At 33.7% G+C, this 16,331-nt stretch overlaps 6 protein-coding genes across 6 annotated transcripts; 3 read left to right on the top strand and 3 right to left on the bottom strand.

Annotated features, from left to right (window-relative positions):
- Nucleotides 1–502: 502 nt before the first annotated feature.
- NAEGRDRAFT_78235 (RING zinc finger transcription negative regulator protein) lies at nt 503–3,103 on the top strand. The gene has a single exon (XM_002681680.1). It carries the CDS (start codon nt 744–746, stop codon nt 3,081–3,083), a length of 2,340 nt encoding a protein of 779 aa, XP_002681726.1. The 5' UTR covers nt 503–743; the 3' UTR covers nt 3,084–3,103.
- A 620-nt stretch (nt 3,104–3,723) lies between these two features.
- Nucleotides 3,724–5,666, bottom strand: NAEGRDRAFT_78234 (mitochondrial tRNA modification GTPase; the record flags this gene model as incomplete). The annotated part of the gene is made up of 1 exon (XM_002681530.1): nt 3,724–5,666. The coding sequence occupies one exon, from the start codon at nt 5,664–5,666 to the stop codon at nt 3,837–3,839; it is 1,830 nt and encodes a 609-aa protein (XP_002681576.1). The 3' UTR covers nt 3,724–3,836.
- An 808-nt stretch (nt 5,667–6,474) lies between these two features.
- NAEGRDRAFT_62858 (uncharacterized protein) lies at nt 6,475–9,866 on the top strand (the record flags this gene model as incomplete). The annotated part of the gene is made up of 4 exons (XM_002681679.1): nt 6,475–6,756; nt 6,799–7,502; nt 7,547–7,841; nt 7,884–9,866. The coding sequence occupies 4 exons, from the start codon at nt 6,475–6,477 to the stop codon at nt 9,864–9,866; spliced, it is 3,264 nt and encodes a 1,087-aa protein (XP_002681725.1).
- Nucleotides 9,867–10,409: 543 nt separating this feature from the next.
- Nucleotides 10,410–10,895, top strand: NAEGRDRAFT_4640 (uncharacterized protein; the record flags this gene model as incomplete). Its single annotated transcript, XM_002681678.1, has 1 exon — nt 10,410–10,895. A coding segment is annotated over one exon (486 nt), but the record flags the coding sequence as incomplete, so codon positions are not given.
- Nucleotides 10,896–11,197: 302 nt separating this feature from the next.
- NAEGRDRAFT_62857 (bromodomain-containing protein) lies at nt 11,198–12,190 on the bottom strand (the record flags this gene model as incomplete). The annotated part of the gene is made up of 1 exon (XM_002681529.1): nt 11,198–12,190. The coding sequence occupies one exon, from the start codon at nt 12,188–12,190 to the stop codon at nt 11,198–11,200; it is 993 nt and encodes a 330-aa protein (XP_002681575.1).
- A 1,845-nt stretch (nt 12,191–14,035) lies between these two features.
- Nucleotides 14,036–16,090, bottom strand: NAEGRDRAFT_60270 (uncharacterized protein; the record flags this gene model as incomplete). The annotated part of the gene is made up of 1 exon (XM_002681528.1): nt 14,036–16,090. The coding sequence occupies one exon, from the start codon at nt 16,088–16,090 to the stop codon at nt 14,036–14,038; it is 2,055 nt and encodes a 684-aa protein (XP_002681574.1).
- Nucleotides 16,091–16,331: the final 241 nt, after the last annotated feature.

Raw genomic sequence — 16,331 nt, 5'->3', positions numbered from 1 at the left:
ATTAAATGTTTTGATTTTTTTCTCTATTTGGGTTGTCATAGGCATGGTTTATCCAACTCTTTTGAAACTGAGTATACTTCTATAAATGTATAATTTCCAAAAGAATTTTATGCTTGAGTTGTTGGTATTTAACTCCTCTTAAGTTGAATTATCATCATCAGCAACATGATTAAAAATCAAAATTGAAATTAATATTTAAAAAGCTTTTTCCAATAAACAAGTCATGCGATTCTCGTTCCTTGATGAATTGATTGTGGCACAAACTATTATTAACTTTTGACCAAATTGAATTTGAAGCAATCTTGTTCTGATGGTGAATTATTAATAATTTAATAGTTGAAGGCTTCGTGATAATAATAAATTTTTGATCCCGCCTTTTCTTTGAGTTTGTTCTCTCTTGTTGTTCCTTTCATTAGCCTTTTTGTTTGCCTTTATCTTGTTCAGCTCGAGTTTTATTGTGTGAGTGAGCATCCGTCAATTCCTTTACAAACAACAAAAAAATATTTTGTTCGTCGTCTTTAAATACGCTCTCTATTACATTTAGGACTTTTTGATAGTATTTTGAGAAACTCTCTACTGTCCTTTTGATCTGACTTGCTTCTGTTTTTAAAAACAACATCAACACTTAACAACAACAACACTTTCGTAGTAAACAACAACAACAACACTACATTTTTCATAACAATAATAATAATACATTTAGTAATTTAAAATATAAATAATATACAAAACTATAAAACACTATGAGTGATTATTCAAGCGACGAAGATACAACTTGTCCAATTTGCTGCGAAGACTTGGACATTACAGACAAACATTTCCAACCTTGTCCGTGTGGATTTAAAATCTGCTCTTGGTGTTGGAACAAGATCGACAATACAAGCAAACGTTGCCCAAATTGTAGAAGAGAATACGAGAAATCAAACATTGAATTTACTCCTCCAGATCCAGAATTAATTCAACAAGAAAAGAAGCAAAAGGAGAAGAAGAAAAAACCACACATTAACAGAAAACAACTCGCAAATGTTAGGGTTATACAGCGTAATTTGGTCTATGTGGTTGGACTAACTCTGGTTGTTGCTAAACATGATTGGTTAAAACATCAAGACAATTTCGGAAAGTATGGTAAAATCAAAAAAGTAGTAATCAACAAGAGTAATTTACATAATTCAACACATATTGCTTCTAATAGAACTCCTACAGTGAGTGCATATATTACCTATGTTAGAAAGGAGGATGCCTATAAAGCTATTAGGGCTGTTGACAAAACTTACTTGGACGCTAAACAATTACGAGCATCTTTTGGTACAACAAAATATTGTGCATACTTTTTAAAGGGTATTCCTTGTACGAATCCTGACTGTATGTATCTACACGAATATGGGAACGATGAAGATACTTTTAATAAGGATGAAATTGTTCTGAGGAATGGTTTGCCAGTTCCACACAATTTAGAGAAAATGTCTCAGTTTTATCCACCTGATGATGATTCACAACCGATAGATAAACATTTCTGGAAGTATCAAAACTCTAACAAGGAGCCTGAGGGTGATGAATCTAATGAGGATGATGATTTGTCTGCTGGGGGAGCAAATAGCCGTTCTAATCCACTTCGTCATTATGATATCATGGACGACGACGATGATAATCTATTAGAAGAGGACTTACAAGATGATGACTATGCTGATGACTCCATAGGAAATACAAGACCAAGAACAAGTTCTTCCAGTAGGAGCAGACATGAATATGATCATCATAGCATTGATGATTATTATTATGGAGGTGATGATGATGGTGAAGAAGAGGAAGAAGATGATGAAGTACAAACAGAATATGCTGATTTAACAACAAAAGTGTTAGATAATAGCAAAGAATCGATACTTCCTAAAACAGCAAGATGGGGACAACCTACTACTCCTATTGTAACTCCAGCTGTTACTTCTCCAATAATACCTGTAAATTTACCAACAAATATTACAAAGAGTAAGAAGAAGAATAAGATTAAAAACAAGAATAAGAATAAGAACAAGAACAAGAAATCAAAACAAAAAGAAACAGAAGCAACTGAGGCTTCCACAGAAACAACAGAAGCTTCAACTACAACAATAACAACTAATGATACTAATAATACAGAAGCTAACTCTTGCAGTAGTGGAAGATCTAGCACTGATCCAAGTGGTGAAGATTTAATATCAGAAAACCAAGAAAAGGTTGCAATCAGTGTTATTGATAATATAAATATCAATGAAGAGAGTACATTAGACCAAGTTGAATCTCAAATTTTAGAAACACATCCAACTTTGGAAATGCTTGGTCTTGAATCTGGACAACAACCTATTTCGAGTGATAGATCTGCTTTACTTGCATTGGTTGACTCGAAACCAACAACAAATGGATTTAATGGTTTTGGAATGGATCAAACACAACAAGGAACACAAAATTCATTCACTGCTCCACAAAATTATCAACAAGTGCAAAACCAATATTATGGATATCCACAACAAGTTCAGCAGCTGTTTGCTACCTTCCAATATGATCCTTACTACCAATATTATGGAGATGCTTGGTCAAATGGTAATCAAAACGTTGATACAAAGAGAACATCATCTAGATTCTTTGGAGGCAATCCATCTTCTGATGCACCACCTCAACAACAACAACAACCATCTCAACAATCTCAACCTCAACAAATGCCACATCACTACCCTTATGGAGGACATGGTATGGATTGGAATATGCAATCAGTACCTTATTTATCTGGATCAGGATCTGGTCAACAAACAAGTAGATTCTTTGGAGGTTCATCTAATGGACAAGGTAACGAACAAATGTTTAATAATGCTGATCTTCAAAACAGCTTTAGAGCTTTACTCCCTAATGTAAATATTACATTTGCCAAAAACGAAGGACAACAAAATAATGTTGATTGGGGAATGAACGCAACTGAAACTGAACCAAACCACCAACAAAAACAAGTAGATCCTTATGGTGTGAATCAACAACAACAACAAGCATATTCTGGTTTCTTTACTCAACAAAATAGATATCCACAACAAACACAAAATTCATGGAGTTGGAAATAAAGTTCTCGAAATTATTGTACAATTAATCTTATTGAATATTGTTATTTTTGTACAATATTATTTGAATTACCCTTGTAAGGCTAAAATAATAGCTATATTGATTTATGTCAGTATACATTTCATTAACCGCGCTAATTAATAACGGTCGTAGGTATATTTAAAAAATCAAAACAAAAAAATGGCATCTAAGGCATCTTCTGGTGGCAGACCTGATGGAGGAGTTAGTTTTCTCAGTAGGCATTGGAAAGAAGCAATAGAAAAGGAGTCAAGTATGTTATTTTGATATCATCAAATCATCATCATGATCTAACAAACTTTTAGCAATAAGGAAACAATGGAATCAAAAATACTATCCAGAAAAAGTACAAGAAGAAAAGGAAAAACTTCATCAATCTATAAAAGCAGCTGCGGAAAAGGAAAAGATAAAAAATACTATTGCAAATCACCCTCAAAGAAAATTAATTTATGAGGGAGTATCAAAAGAAGGAGGAGGTAGAATGAGTTACCTGAAATCAAGAAAAGAGGAATCCCCAACCAAGAAATATAACTTTCCAGTTTCTTCTAGCCAAACCATTGGATGGTTGGTTGAGAAAAACTTTTTAGAAGGAAAAAGATCAAGCGATGCCCAACTGACAACAGGAAAAAAGGCTCAAACTAAAACATTTTATAGAAGAGATGGAGTGGGTTTCACGGATTAAACATGATCATATAACAACTATATCTAAATCGAAATGACATTATATTGTAAATAAATTATTTGCCAATGCAAAATTCTTTGAAAACCACATCTAGAATCTGTTCGAAATCAACATCTCCTGTCACTTCACAAAGACTTTTGTGAGCTTGTCGAATATGTTCAGCTGCCAACTCAATTTGCTTATTATCCTCAAGTGCCTTATTGAGGAATAAAAGAGTTTTGGTGAAGGAAATTCTGTGCCTTTCTCTGGTAATTAAAAGAGCATGTTCAGCTTGTTGAGATCCAACATCCTTAGTGAAGAATTGTTCATCATTTCCAGTAAATATATTTTCCACTGTTGTTCCAATACGTTCTATCAGTTTATCGACTCCTTCTTTTGTAATGCAAGAGACTGCAAATGTTGGAATATCTTTTCCACTTGCTGTATTAATAGGTCCAATGAAATCTACATTGTCACGTGAATCAATCTTGTTAAAGATGGCGAATATTTTCTTTTGTTCCAATATTTGATGATTGTTTTCAGAGAGCCGTTCAAGGCAGGAGTCTAACATTTGATTGGCAGATGCAAGACTATCGGATGAATCAATGACAATCAAAATAATATCGGCTTCCTTAGCTTTTTGAATAGCTCTTTTCATTCCTTCAATTTCTATCAAGTAGTGTTTACCTAGTTCTGTTTCAGATGAAATATCATTCTTTTGATCTCTTAAACCTGCAGTATCAGCAACTGTGACAGGCCAACCTTTAAGATTGAGTTGAACTTCCACAACATCTCTTGTTGTGCCTGCTTGGTCGCTAACAATAGCAATATCCTTTTCGGCCAAAATATTTAACAAGGAAGACTTTCCGGCATTTGGAGCACCCAAGAGGGCACAACGAATTCCATTTCCTTCTCTTAATCTTTCACCAAGTCTATTCTTTGAAATTTCCAAATAGTATTCTAATTCTGATGCCAACTTTTTAACTGAAGGCATAATTCGCTCTCTATATACAACCGACTCTTCCAATCCGTTATCGTCTCCAAAATCAATAAATGCTGTTACATGTGCTACACAATGAAGCATTTCTCTTTTCCAGTTCGTCACAATATGGCTTAATTCACCATTAATTTGTTTCAGAGCTTGGATTCTTTGATGCTCTGTTTGTGCATGTAAAAGATCACTTAAACCTTCCACTTCTGTTAAATCCATTTTCCTATTTAAAAATGCTCGTTTGGTAAATTCTCCTGGGTCAGCAGGTCTATATCCAACAATTTCACTTCCCAAAGCTTTCATTAATTGACTAACAACAGCCTTACTTCCGTGACAATGAATTTCAATTATATCCTCTCCAGAAAAACTATTTGGCCCTTTAAAATACAATAGTAGCACCTTATCTATTGGAATATTGATATTGTTTGGATCGTGAAGGGAACAATAATAGGCCTTTCTGGATTCAATTTTTTCTGGATTTAATTTTGTCATTTTAGTGACAACATTCATTGCTTTGGCTCCACTCACTCTAATCACAGAAACAGCACAACTCGATGTAAATCCACTCGCCATTGCATAAATCGTATCATTATGAATATTATTTAAATTTTCCTCTTCCTCCTTCTTTTCAATCTTGTTAATTCCCTTTCTAATATTTCCAATATTAAAACTAGTTTTAAATTTTGGTGCCCTGATACCTCCTCCTACAAGACTTTGATAATTTCTTATATTATAATTATTAATAATCAATGAATCCATCATTATAGATCCCTTCCGAAAATTATTTATTCTACAATTATTATTACTCATCAACAAGTCTCGGAGAAGAAGAACATGAGAAGAAGAACAAGCCTTCCCAACAATTTGAATATTTTGTGTAGCCTTTGTGAAGCCTATCAAAGTTGTCTTGTGCATTTTTTTTCCCTCCTTTTTTATCTGTTTTTGTACGGAATGATTTTTTTAAATCACATTAAAAAAGAAGCAACCCAAAGGCTTGCTACTATTGCTCTGTTGTTGGATTTTGTATGAGAAGGGAAATTCGGAAGTAAAATGATTGATATTAAACAATTGGTGGAAGATCAATCGATAAGTGCCTGTTGTTATGGAAGGTTTTTTAAGGATGATGCAGAGTATGCTCTCGAGTCGAAGGTTTGTGTTTATCGGAGAATGATGACTATTTAATTGAATTATTTAAAATTATTTAGGGAAACAAATTGCACTTTTTCAAGTATTGTAAAGAGGAGGATTCATTTGAAAACAAAACAATACAATTCGACAAGATTGAAAAGAAAGTGATTAAATTAATGACTGTGCAATTTATGAATGAGATGTTGGATCATATTTTATTGATTGATTATGAGTTGAATTGGTTTTTGATTAGGATTGAGATGGATCAGTTGATAATTGTGATTGAGGAAGGATCACTGTGTCTATTGAACTATGCTTCAGATAAAAAAAGTGCTACTGATTTGGAAAAGAAGTTGGAAGATTCAAGTGTGAGTAGTTCAATACTATTCAATTCTTATTTTATTAGAGGACAGTATTTCCAATTGGAAGATGTAGGAAAATGAGAAATTTTAGTGAAATAGTTCTCTCATTATACAATCAATATTTGTATTACTTTAGGCTTGTATATAATCAGAAATCAACAATTTCAGTGGAAAGCAAAGTATTTGAAATAAGACCACAGTCCTCTTTGAATACCAAATCACTATTTAAAATTATGGATATGGGATTTCTAAAAGGAAGTCTTTCAGAGACAAATGTTGAATTGGCTGTTTTACTGCAAGAGTATGTTGGCGACTATGACGATTCAAATTACTCATTGCCTGCCATTCCTCACACATTTTTAACAAGTTTCGTTTTGGATGTTACAACTAAGGTTGAAACGGGACAGGTAGAAACATCGAGAGTATTCAGTTCCAGTGCTTTTTTAAAAGCATCGATAGGGCCTTTTTCTGTTTTCAACATTCATCCAACCACAACATGTCTAGAGTCAGGTAATGTGAGTAATTTAGATTAATTGATTAGCTTATTGCTTTTTAAGTTTGGAGTTTTGTGTTTCAGTTCTTGCAGCATTGTGTACTATTCCAAAACCGGTATTGTCAAAGAACATCCTTTAAAATTGGGCAATTTCAACAGTTTATTATGTCCATGTCATGTAGTATGCATTAAGGAAGAAAGAAAGAAGATTAGATCAGCCAGATATCTCACAACAAAGAAGTTTTTGTGTCAGTATTCTGACGGAAGTTTCCATATTGTCAAGTTGTCATTGGAAAATTCATTAGGAGAATCAGCGAACAATATAACTATTGAACATAGTCCCTCATCGTTGGTAAAGCAAAATGTTGGAGATTTTCTTTTATTTACTCATTCTTCGAGTTATTCACAATTATTCATCAGCTCTCCATTTGAAAATACCCAAACAAAATGGATTGATATTGCGGAGAAGAATTCAAACATAAATGGTATAGAATTGAACTTGAGAAACTATTATGATAGTGTTGGGAGTAGTATTGATGAGGAGCAATTACCATGCTTGGGAAGTATCACTCATGGGTACTTGCATAGTTTTAATATGACCAGAGATTCAAGACTGGTTTGCACTTCATTCTCAGGGTCTTTCAATCAATATACACAACATATTAAGGGTGCTGCTAGATTTAGTGTTTGTCAATCAGGAAGTAGACTTGTGCCTTTCATGCCACTTTGTGAAAACTCAATCATTGAAGGATCTTCCGATCTGTTTGTGTAAGTAATCCTCAAACAGTAATTATTAACTCAATAATTAACAGTCTAACGTTAAAGGAAAACTCATTGGTACTGTTTTCACAGGACCATGGGACCAGCTTATTTTCAACTTTTGATATGGCTCCTATTGAAATACCTTCTTTGGATTGTAAAAAAAAGAAAATACTTGCTATCAGAGAGTTCAAGAAAACTCCAACATCCTCACTCTTTGAAATGGTAACAGAGGTAGATATTGGTTTATTTGAGATACAATATTCGAACTTTGCTACGTCATGCGTTTACTTATTTAAAAATGACGGAGAAAAGTTTATGTGTGCAGAAATTGAGTCGAATGGAACAGTAAGTATTAAGATTAATGCTTGAAATTTAATTCAATTGTAGGTGTTCATTTCGAGAAAAAATCAAATGATACAGTTTGAGCTCAAGAATAGACCATTATCACTGGAAAAGGTGTCTACTAATAGTTTCGAGAATCAAGTTTCCTGCTTCTCAATATTTGACTTTAAGGGCAAGAAATATGCTATTGTATCTTTTTGGATTGTTAATTCAGTTTATATTGTTGAGGTTTCCACCTGGCAGATTGTGTCAGAAAAAAAGCTGGATGATACCATTAGATCATGCATCAGCTATGAAATTGATGGACAATGTGTTGCAGTGCTGGGTTTATCAAAAGGGAAATGTGTTATTACACCAATCCTTGGAAGTTCAGCTGAAGAGGAAGAAATATTTGTTGGAGAATCATTTGTAAATTTGAAGAAGATCAAAACAGAGAAAGGAGAGGAAGCTGTGTATTGCAGCAGTAATAGAGACATTCTAATTGTGGCTGAGGAATCAACGATGGATAAGAGAAGGATTTTGAAAACTGTATTTACTCACGAAAATGAAAAGAAGAGGTATCCAGGTAAAACCATCTCTATTTCCAATATAACCACATCACAATTTGGTGAATGCATAATTGCTCTGATTGAACAACCAGAGGGTGGCGCAATTCAGTTTTGTGAGATGGCCTCAGAGAGAAAGATTAGATGGAAGTCACTACTTCTTAAAACCAAAAGTGAAGATTTCATAGAGCCACTTAAAAGTATTAACGTGGGAAGATCACAAAGCTACTTTGTAGCATGCACTGAAAGATCTCTAGTCTCAGAAAAAGTTAATTCCTTAATATTTAAATGTGTACTGGATATGGACACTGAGAATGAGTTTTTCCAAGAAAAGTATATAAGTGCTGAAGATATTCTACCTGAATCATTGAAATTGAATGAGAAGAGTATCATTAAGAGTCATTCTATTTGTGACATTACAGCAGTTCAAATAGAGGAGGACGAAGTCATAATGGTACCAATACTAACAACATTTTTGCTACCATCAAGTACTGAAAGTGATGGAGGTTCTGTACTACTTTCTATTGCATGGATGGCAGTTCTGGACGAATCTCTCAATGTGTTGAAATCAACTATTCTTGGGGAGCAACCATTCCCTTATCATAACGAATCTATATTCATCAAAATCCAACAAATCAGTCATTCTGACGGGAAATATTTCTTGATATTTAATAACATGGTACATCTTTGCTCGATAGGAAAGGAATCTAACAAAATTAACATTGATTTTATTGATAGATATGAGCTTTTGGACTACACCAAAGAAAGAGAGCTAACTTATCCAGTGTATGCCAAATACTTCAATAGAGGAAGTCCTGTATTCAGATCTCTCCATTTTATAGTTAATAGCTTTGATATAATTGAGCATGGATTGGATATATATTTGTTATTGTGTGGATTGGGAGGTCAAACTAGATTAATTCGAGTAAGGAGAGATTTCCAAAAAGTTGAGGAGCTTTTGATTGTTGACAAAACAAACAATAGAATGCTTACATTGTCTTGTGCTCTGATACCATCAAGTGGTTCTAACAGTTACAATATTCTGGTAACTGACTACATAGATGGGGATTTGAAAATCTTGGGTCTCAATCAAAAAGAGAGAATTGGCTCGAGGAAACTAAGCAATGAATACAAGATCAAGGATGAGGATAGATTAATATCAGCAAATTGGAATCAATTCGAAAACACCAACCTTTACTATTACATAGATTTATTGAATAAGGAATCGAAGAGTACAACCCTTTCACCAGAGAAGTATTACATCAATCCAAAGAAGGCCTACTTGAAAAATCACTTTCTTGTTGAGGCAGAGAAGGGAGTTCAATACGAATCTCTTGTCAAATCCACTTGTAAGCAATTTACAGGTTCCATCAAGAATCTTATTAGAGGTGGTTTTGGAAGTTATAATGATGTTGGGCAATCCAATTCTTTCGTATTTGTTACTTCTGAAGGTGAAGTTGGTGTTTTGAATGTTAATATTTGAGTACATTTGGTAACTCAATTTGGGATTAAGGATGTCGCCTCTGATCTATTGGTTGTTTTGGGAATTAGACAAATATCAATACCCAAGTTCTAAGAATTAATACTTAAAAACTGATGGTTTGCTTGCTAATGAATTTGGCCAAGTACTTGATTCTTAATCAATTTTCCCTTCTTCCAACACCTCTCTATCTAGTTTTGATTTTGGAACTTGTACAATTTTTTCTATTCTGTTGTCAATTCTTCTTGTATTTCATTAATGTGGCGCCCTCCCTAAACATCACCTATTTAACGTTGAAAAAAAATGAAGGAAACAACAACTCCAAGCAACACCATCATGGATATTTCCTCTACGTTGTTATCATCCTCTCTTTCACGATTTAAATCCATCATGGCGATGAGGCCATCATCAGCCAAGTCATCATCATCATCGAATTTTGCTATTTACTCACCAATAATATCTTTTATAGTTTCTTTAGTAATAACATTGGCCTTTAATGATTCTGTTGAGGCTGCTACAACGGATACAGAATTGCAACCATCATTGCTCACATCACTGGCTTCAATCTCCGGTTATATGGCAACATTTTGTTTTACAGTACAATATTTGCCACAAGCCTATTTAAATTACAAGAGAAAATCAGTGAAAGGATTTAGTACAACAGGAATTTTGTTAAAACTCATCGGATCTGCATATTTGGGAGTGAATTCATACTTGATGGGTGAAGCATTGAGTGTTGTTCTTTATGGTGCTTTCAATATTGCTCAACATATTATCTTTATGATCCAGTTTACTGTTTTTACAAATAGAAGAATATTCTTGCTTTGTATTTTTATTCCAATTGTTCCTTTATTTTGTGGAGTTTCATATCCTGAAACAATTCCATATACTAACTTGATCAAACCAATTTCTCAAATTATCAGTCACATTCCACAATTACTTGTAACTTGGGAAGCTAGAAGTACAGAAGGAGTTTCACTTGCCAGTCAACATTTAAATTTACTAGGAGGAATTGCTGGAATTTTCATGTACTCTGTTTATACACCAAAATCATTTTTTACTAGATTAGTTTATTGGAATTCCACTCTGCAAGCAACATCAATGTATTTCCTTGCTGTTTATTTCGATGGATGGGAAAGATTGAAGAACTCTTTCTCAACTCTATTGGAAACAGAACCTGACGTTCCAGCAAACGCCTCAGCTACAGAGAAGGAAAGTCAATCAAGTACTGGTATTACAACTAGTTCAATGACAAATTCTTCATCATTAAGAAGAGAATTGGCAGGCACAGAGATTGAAATAACTTCCATCACTAAGAATATTGAATAAATTATTTATTTCTTTTTTTTCTTTGTTTGTACTTTTTTAGTATTAGATTGGGATGTATTGGCTCCAGTAGAAAACAAATCAATTGTAAACTGTTTCATTTCTTTAGCTGCTTGATAGTATTCAGTATCGTCATCGTTATACATAATACAATTTTGGTACATTAATAAGAGTTGATGCTTCAATTCCAATTCTGTTGTAATTTCCTTCTTTTCTAGTTTTTTTTTGAGTTGAGTCAAGCAAACTGGTTGTAAAATACTTTCATAGTAATGAGGTGTATCTTTTGGAACTTCATCTCTGAAAATATCAGCATGTTCATGGTTATTTAATTCCTCTAAAATTGATGAAAGTCTATCATTAAGAACCTTTGTGGCAGTTGAGGCTTCTGTTCTCTTATTGAACTTTCTCTTCTTTGGAGTGGATTCCACCTTTGCTTCAGTTGGTGTTTCTGAAACAGATGTTGGCGTTTCAGTTGGTGTTTCTGCTGTATGATTTGTCGTAGAAGAGGAAGTAGTAGCAACACTTGTGTCAATTTCTAATTGTTTCGATTTTCTCTTTTTTTGTGGTTTTTCCTCTCCTGGTTCAACTGTTGGTACAGGAATAATATTTGCTGCAAATTCGAATGTCGTAGTAAATTGTTCCATAATAATCTTTACATTTAAATCCTTATCTTGATTATTTTCCATAAATTGTATTGAATTTGATAATTTATCATTTACCAATTCCAGAAATTTTAATCGTTTTTCCACCACCGAGTTATATGATTTTTCCTGTGATTCCAAATCACCTTCCCCTAACAGAGACTTTATCTTGGATTTGTTAAATGTTGCTTTTTTCATACATGTAATATGTTTCTTAGCTTCTTGATAGACTCTACTATAATCCACATCGCTATTCTTCGTCCTATCCTCCAAATAACAATCCAGATAGGCCAACTCTGCTGGTGATACAAAATTTTTGGAATTTAACAAGTCGAGTTGCTCCGATGATGAAGAAATCATTTTTTAAAAATATTTTTAATTGTTTTTTTTTAAAAAATTATCGCACCAATATTTTCCTATCTTAATATGATGACAGTATAGCCTCCGTTCAGTGAAGAAGAACTTAGAAAAAAACTCGTTAAAACATAACACATTAGTAGGCTTCGAAGGCTTTTGAATTTTGAAAAGCAAATAGTATTATTCAATCTCTCGGAAACACTATGCAAAATATCTTGTAGAATACGTCAAAGTTTCAATCTCTCATAAAAGCAACTTCATCACAATTCCGATATTGTTGCATCACCTTTCAGAGATTCGCAACACTGAAGTGAACATTAAAAAATGTCTCAACAAACATCAACAGCAGCAACTTCGACAGCTCCAGAAGGTGAGGATGCGAGAATCATACCTTCATCTTCAATAACATCACTTCCAAATAATAACAAGGGAGATTCTGTGGTTAGCTTATCGGAAAATGTGTCAAATTTATACGAATACATTAAACAGAATCAAGATGATGAAACTAACACTAAAACACTGGTAAAACATTTTAGTGTGAAAGGGAGTCAGGTTGAGGATTTGAATTGAATGAAATTGACTCTGCAAGGAGTGGAAGCTCATCAGAATCAGAAAAACCTATCAACAATGGACTTGATCAATCTATCATTTCGAATAGTAACTCATGTACATCTCTAGATCAGCAATTAATTACACCTAGATCAGCACGAACTGTTGTAACACTTAACACAACAAGGGAAGAAGAAACAGTTACCATACATGAAGATTTAGTCACCCACACAACTAATACTACCAATCATAGAAAATCTATGAAGTCTATTTATTCATCTAGTGCAATGAGTTCAGGATCTGTGAAAAAAATAGAATCCAATGAGAATATTTTGAGAATAGTGTTTTGTTTCATATTTTGCTTTTCATTTATTATTTATTTGACATATGCTATTGTGTATTACTCTGCACATAGATATACCGTTGTAGATAGTATTGATAATTCGTCTCATACTTATTTATTACCTATTTATTTTCTAGCTCTGAGTGTTTGTTTGACAATTATGGCATTTTCTTGCTGCTTTTTATGGAAAAGAAAAAAGGTAAAATCAATTAAAAAGCACAAACTGAAATGGTGTGGAAGAATATCTCTTGGATGTGCTGTATTTGGATTTTTGGTTTTTACATTCCCATTTATTGTGTTCATTTTGACAGCTATTGTTTACTTAATTTTAGGAATAGTTACTGGAAGAGATGCTAATTATATTGGTCTGGGATTTTATGGCGGTTTAGCATTGGTTTCTATTGTAGTAGTTGGGCTATCTATCATCTTTTGTGTGATTGGAATGAAAACAATTTTCAGAAGAAAGAAACGTAAGAATATTCCCCTTGTACTCTTCACAATGTTCAGACATTCTGTTTGTGCCCTATTTACGATATTGGCTATTGTTGTTTCTATTGCTTTGGTGGCATATTTGGCGCTTGGTATTTCACTATCTGTCAATTATCAATACTTTACAACTGGGTTAGAAATCAGTATTTATGCAAAACTGTTATATTTCCTTACTTGGATTTCAATGTTTATTTCTATTGCTTTTGGAATTCAGTTTTTCAAATTACTGCCAAAAATAACACTTTTGACAACTATTATTCCAGTAATAATTGCAGCAGTTTCGTTTGCCCTTTCTATTATAGAGATTGATCAAGTTAAGAGCGAATTGAATGGATCATTCCGTAATATGTATGGTGTAATAGCTGATAATAATTATATTCTGGATCAAGGTGTAACTCTAGGTTCAACAGTTTTCTTTACAGTTACAAGCTTCATTGCTTATCTGAAAATAAATCTCAAATAACCTATTATTCCTCATAATCATTTTGGGAAGCCTCCTCTTGTGACAATCTAGATTTACGCTTTGGTTTGGTTGGAGTGGTTGTAGAAGCACAGGTTGTGAGCTTGTAAACACCAGGTCCCTTCTTTAAAATATAACCCTGGTTATTAAGTCTTTCAATGAGAATTCTGTGGTCTTCTGTAAGTCCCATTTGTTGAGCATATTGAACCATTTCATTAAATTCAAACATAGGACCGTGTCCATTAGAGTCTGCAATCTTGGTGAGCTGTTCAATGTAGGCATTTTGTTGTTTGGTTTTGCTCATACCAGTTACACGTGTCAAGTCAATTCTTCCCTTTTCATCTGTAAGGACATCAAACATAGATTCCTTAATTAACTCTACAACATCTAAAGCATCTCTTTCTGTCACTTCACTTCTCAATTCAGATCTAGCTCTAGCTTGTGAAAGTCTAATCAATGATTCCAATTGTCTTGTTGTGATAGGTGTTGCTTCAGAACTGTGGTGTGATTTTCTGAGTTTTACATAAAAATCTTGTAATACCTTCTTTGCATCATTGTTAAGTTTTGGCATGACATATTGTCTGGCATAGGAAATATATTTTCTCAAAAGTCTTGGCGGAATAACATCAAAAGTTTCACCTTTTTTTGGTTTCAATCTTTCCTTCAGAGATGTTTGTCCATGTTGAGTACCAACTTGACTCAGTGCAGATTTTGTGGTAAAGGTGGAGAGAGCTGAACCTGTTCTAGTTGTGTTTCCAGAGTGAAGTTTCAAAACGTGTTCTGAAAGAAGCTTGTCTCTGAGCTCATCTGGCTTATCCAATAAGATGAAAATTAAATCAAATCTTGAAAGAAGGGCTGGATTAATCTTTAAATTTTCACCAACAGTTTTAGCTCTATTGTAGTGGCCTCCAACTGGATTGGCAGCAGCGGCTACAGAACATCTGGCTGGTAAATTACAAACAATACCTGCCTTGGCAACTGAAATACTTTGCTGTTCCATAGCTTCCAAAAGAGCTTGATGTTCATTACTCATCTTATCAAACTCGTCAATGCAACAACATCCACGATCCGCCAATACTAAAGCACCTGCTTCCAATGAAAAGTCTCCTGTTGAAACATCTTTTGTTACAGTAACCGTGAGACCTGATGTACTTGTTGTGTTACCACAAACATAGATACCTCGAGGAGCTACGTGTGATGTTGCTGTTAATAATTGTGATTTACCCAAACCTGGATCACCTACAACCAGGATATGAGGATCGCCACGAACTGTCAACATATCTTTAGCATTGGTATATCTCTGAACTCCTCCAAATAATGTTAATGCAAGACCAGCTTTTACAATATCGTGTCCAAAAATTGCAGGACAAAGAGAGTGGACAACCAATCTGAAAATATCAGGTTCACAACCCATTTCTCTGATTGCTTCCAAGTCATTAGTACTAAATGATTGAGTATCATCTCCTTTGTCTGTTGATTTCGTATTTGTAATTGAATTTCCTTCTAAATATAAAAAGTACATTCTCTTTGTAGTTCCTTTTGCTCCTCTACTATACTCTTGTTGTTCACTGTTTATGACCTTGACTGTTCCACAAACAATAACTTCATCACCAGCAGCACATGACTCGACTAAATCTTCTGTAATTTCACATTCAATAGTTCTTGGAATTCTACCTGCTTCATAATCGTCACTTTCGGATACTTCTTGAATTTTAATTTTTTGCCAATCAACAGTGGATGCAGTACTTCTATCTGGATTGAATGCTTTTGATTTACATGAGTGTGTTTTACATTTGGTTGGTGGAATAAACTTTCCATCCTTGAAGTGTCTTCTCTGTTTGGCTCCACATTTTGCACAAACAAAAGTCATCTCTGTAACAATAGGTTTGATATTACTTGCTTTTACAACTGTTCCTTTGAGTGACACAAACTTTCCCATTGAATTTGATTTCAATTTTCTCAATGATACAAACACTGAGTGATTGATCAGTCTCGCATTAATTTTAGTTCCTTTTACAACTTCCTCTGCATCATTCCAAAGCAATACTTTATGAGCAGCCATTTCAATAGCAGCCAAAGCATAAGTAGGATTATTATAAATATTATTTTCCATAAATGCTTTATGATTATGATCCAAATTATTATACATAAAAATCAAATCAATAGTCAATACATAATTATTAACTCCTTCAACACTTTGTAATTTGTAAATGTTTTTATGCGTTTTAAAATGTGGTTCCAAGACTGTTATGTATTTATCCAAAACATTCGGTTGATAAATTTCATTGGGAAAATAGAGTGAC

Source organism: Naegleria gruberi, assembly GCF_000004985.1.
Source record: "Naegleria gruberi genomic scaffold NAEGRscaffold_5, whole genome shotgun sequence".
NCBI classification, from domain to species: domain Eukaryota; phylum Heterolobosea; class Eutetramitea; order Acrasida; family Naegleriidae; genus Naegleria; species Naegleria gruberi.
Note: the sequence above shows the minus strand (reverse complement) of the source record. Positions and strands in the feature narration are given on the sequence as shown.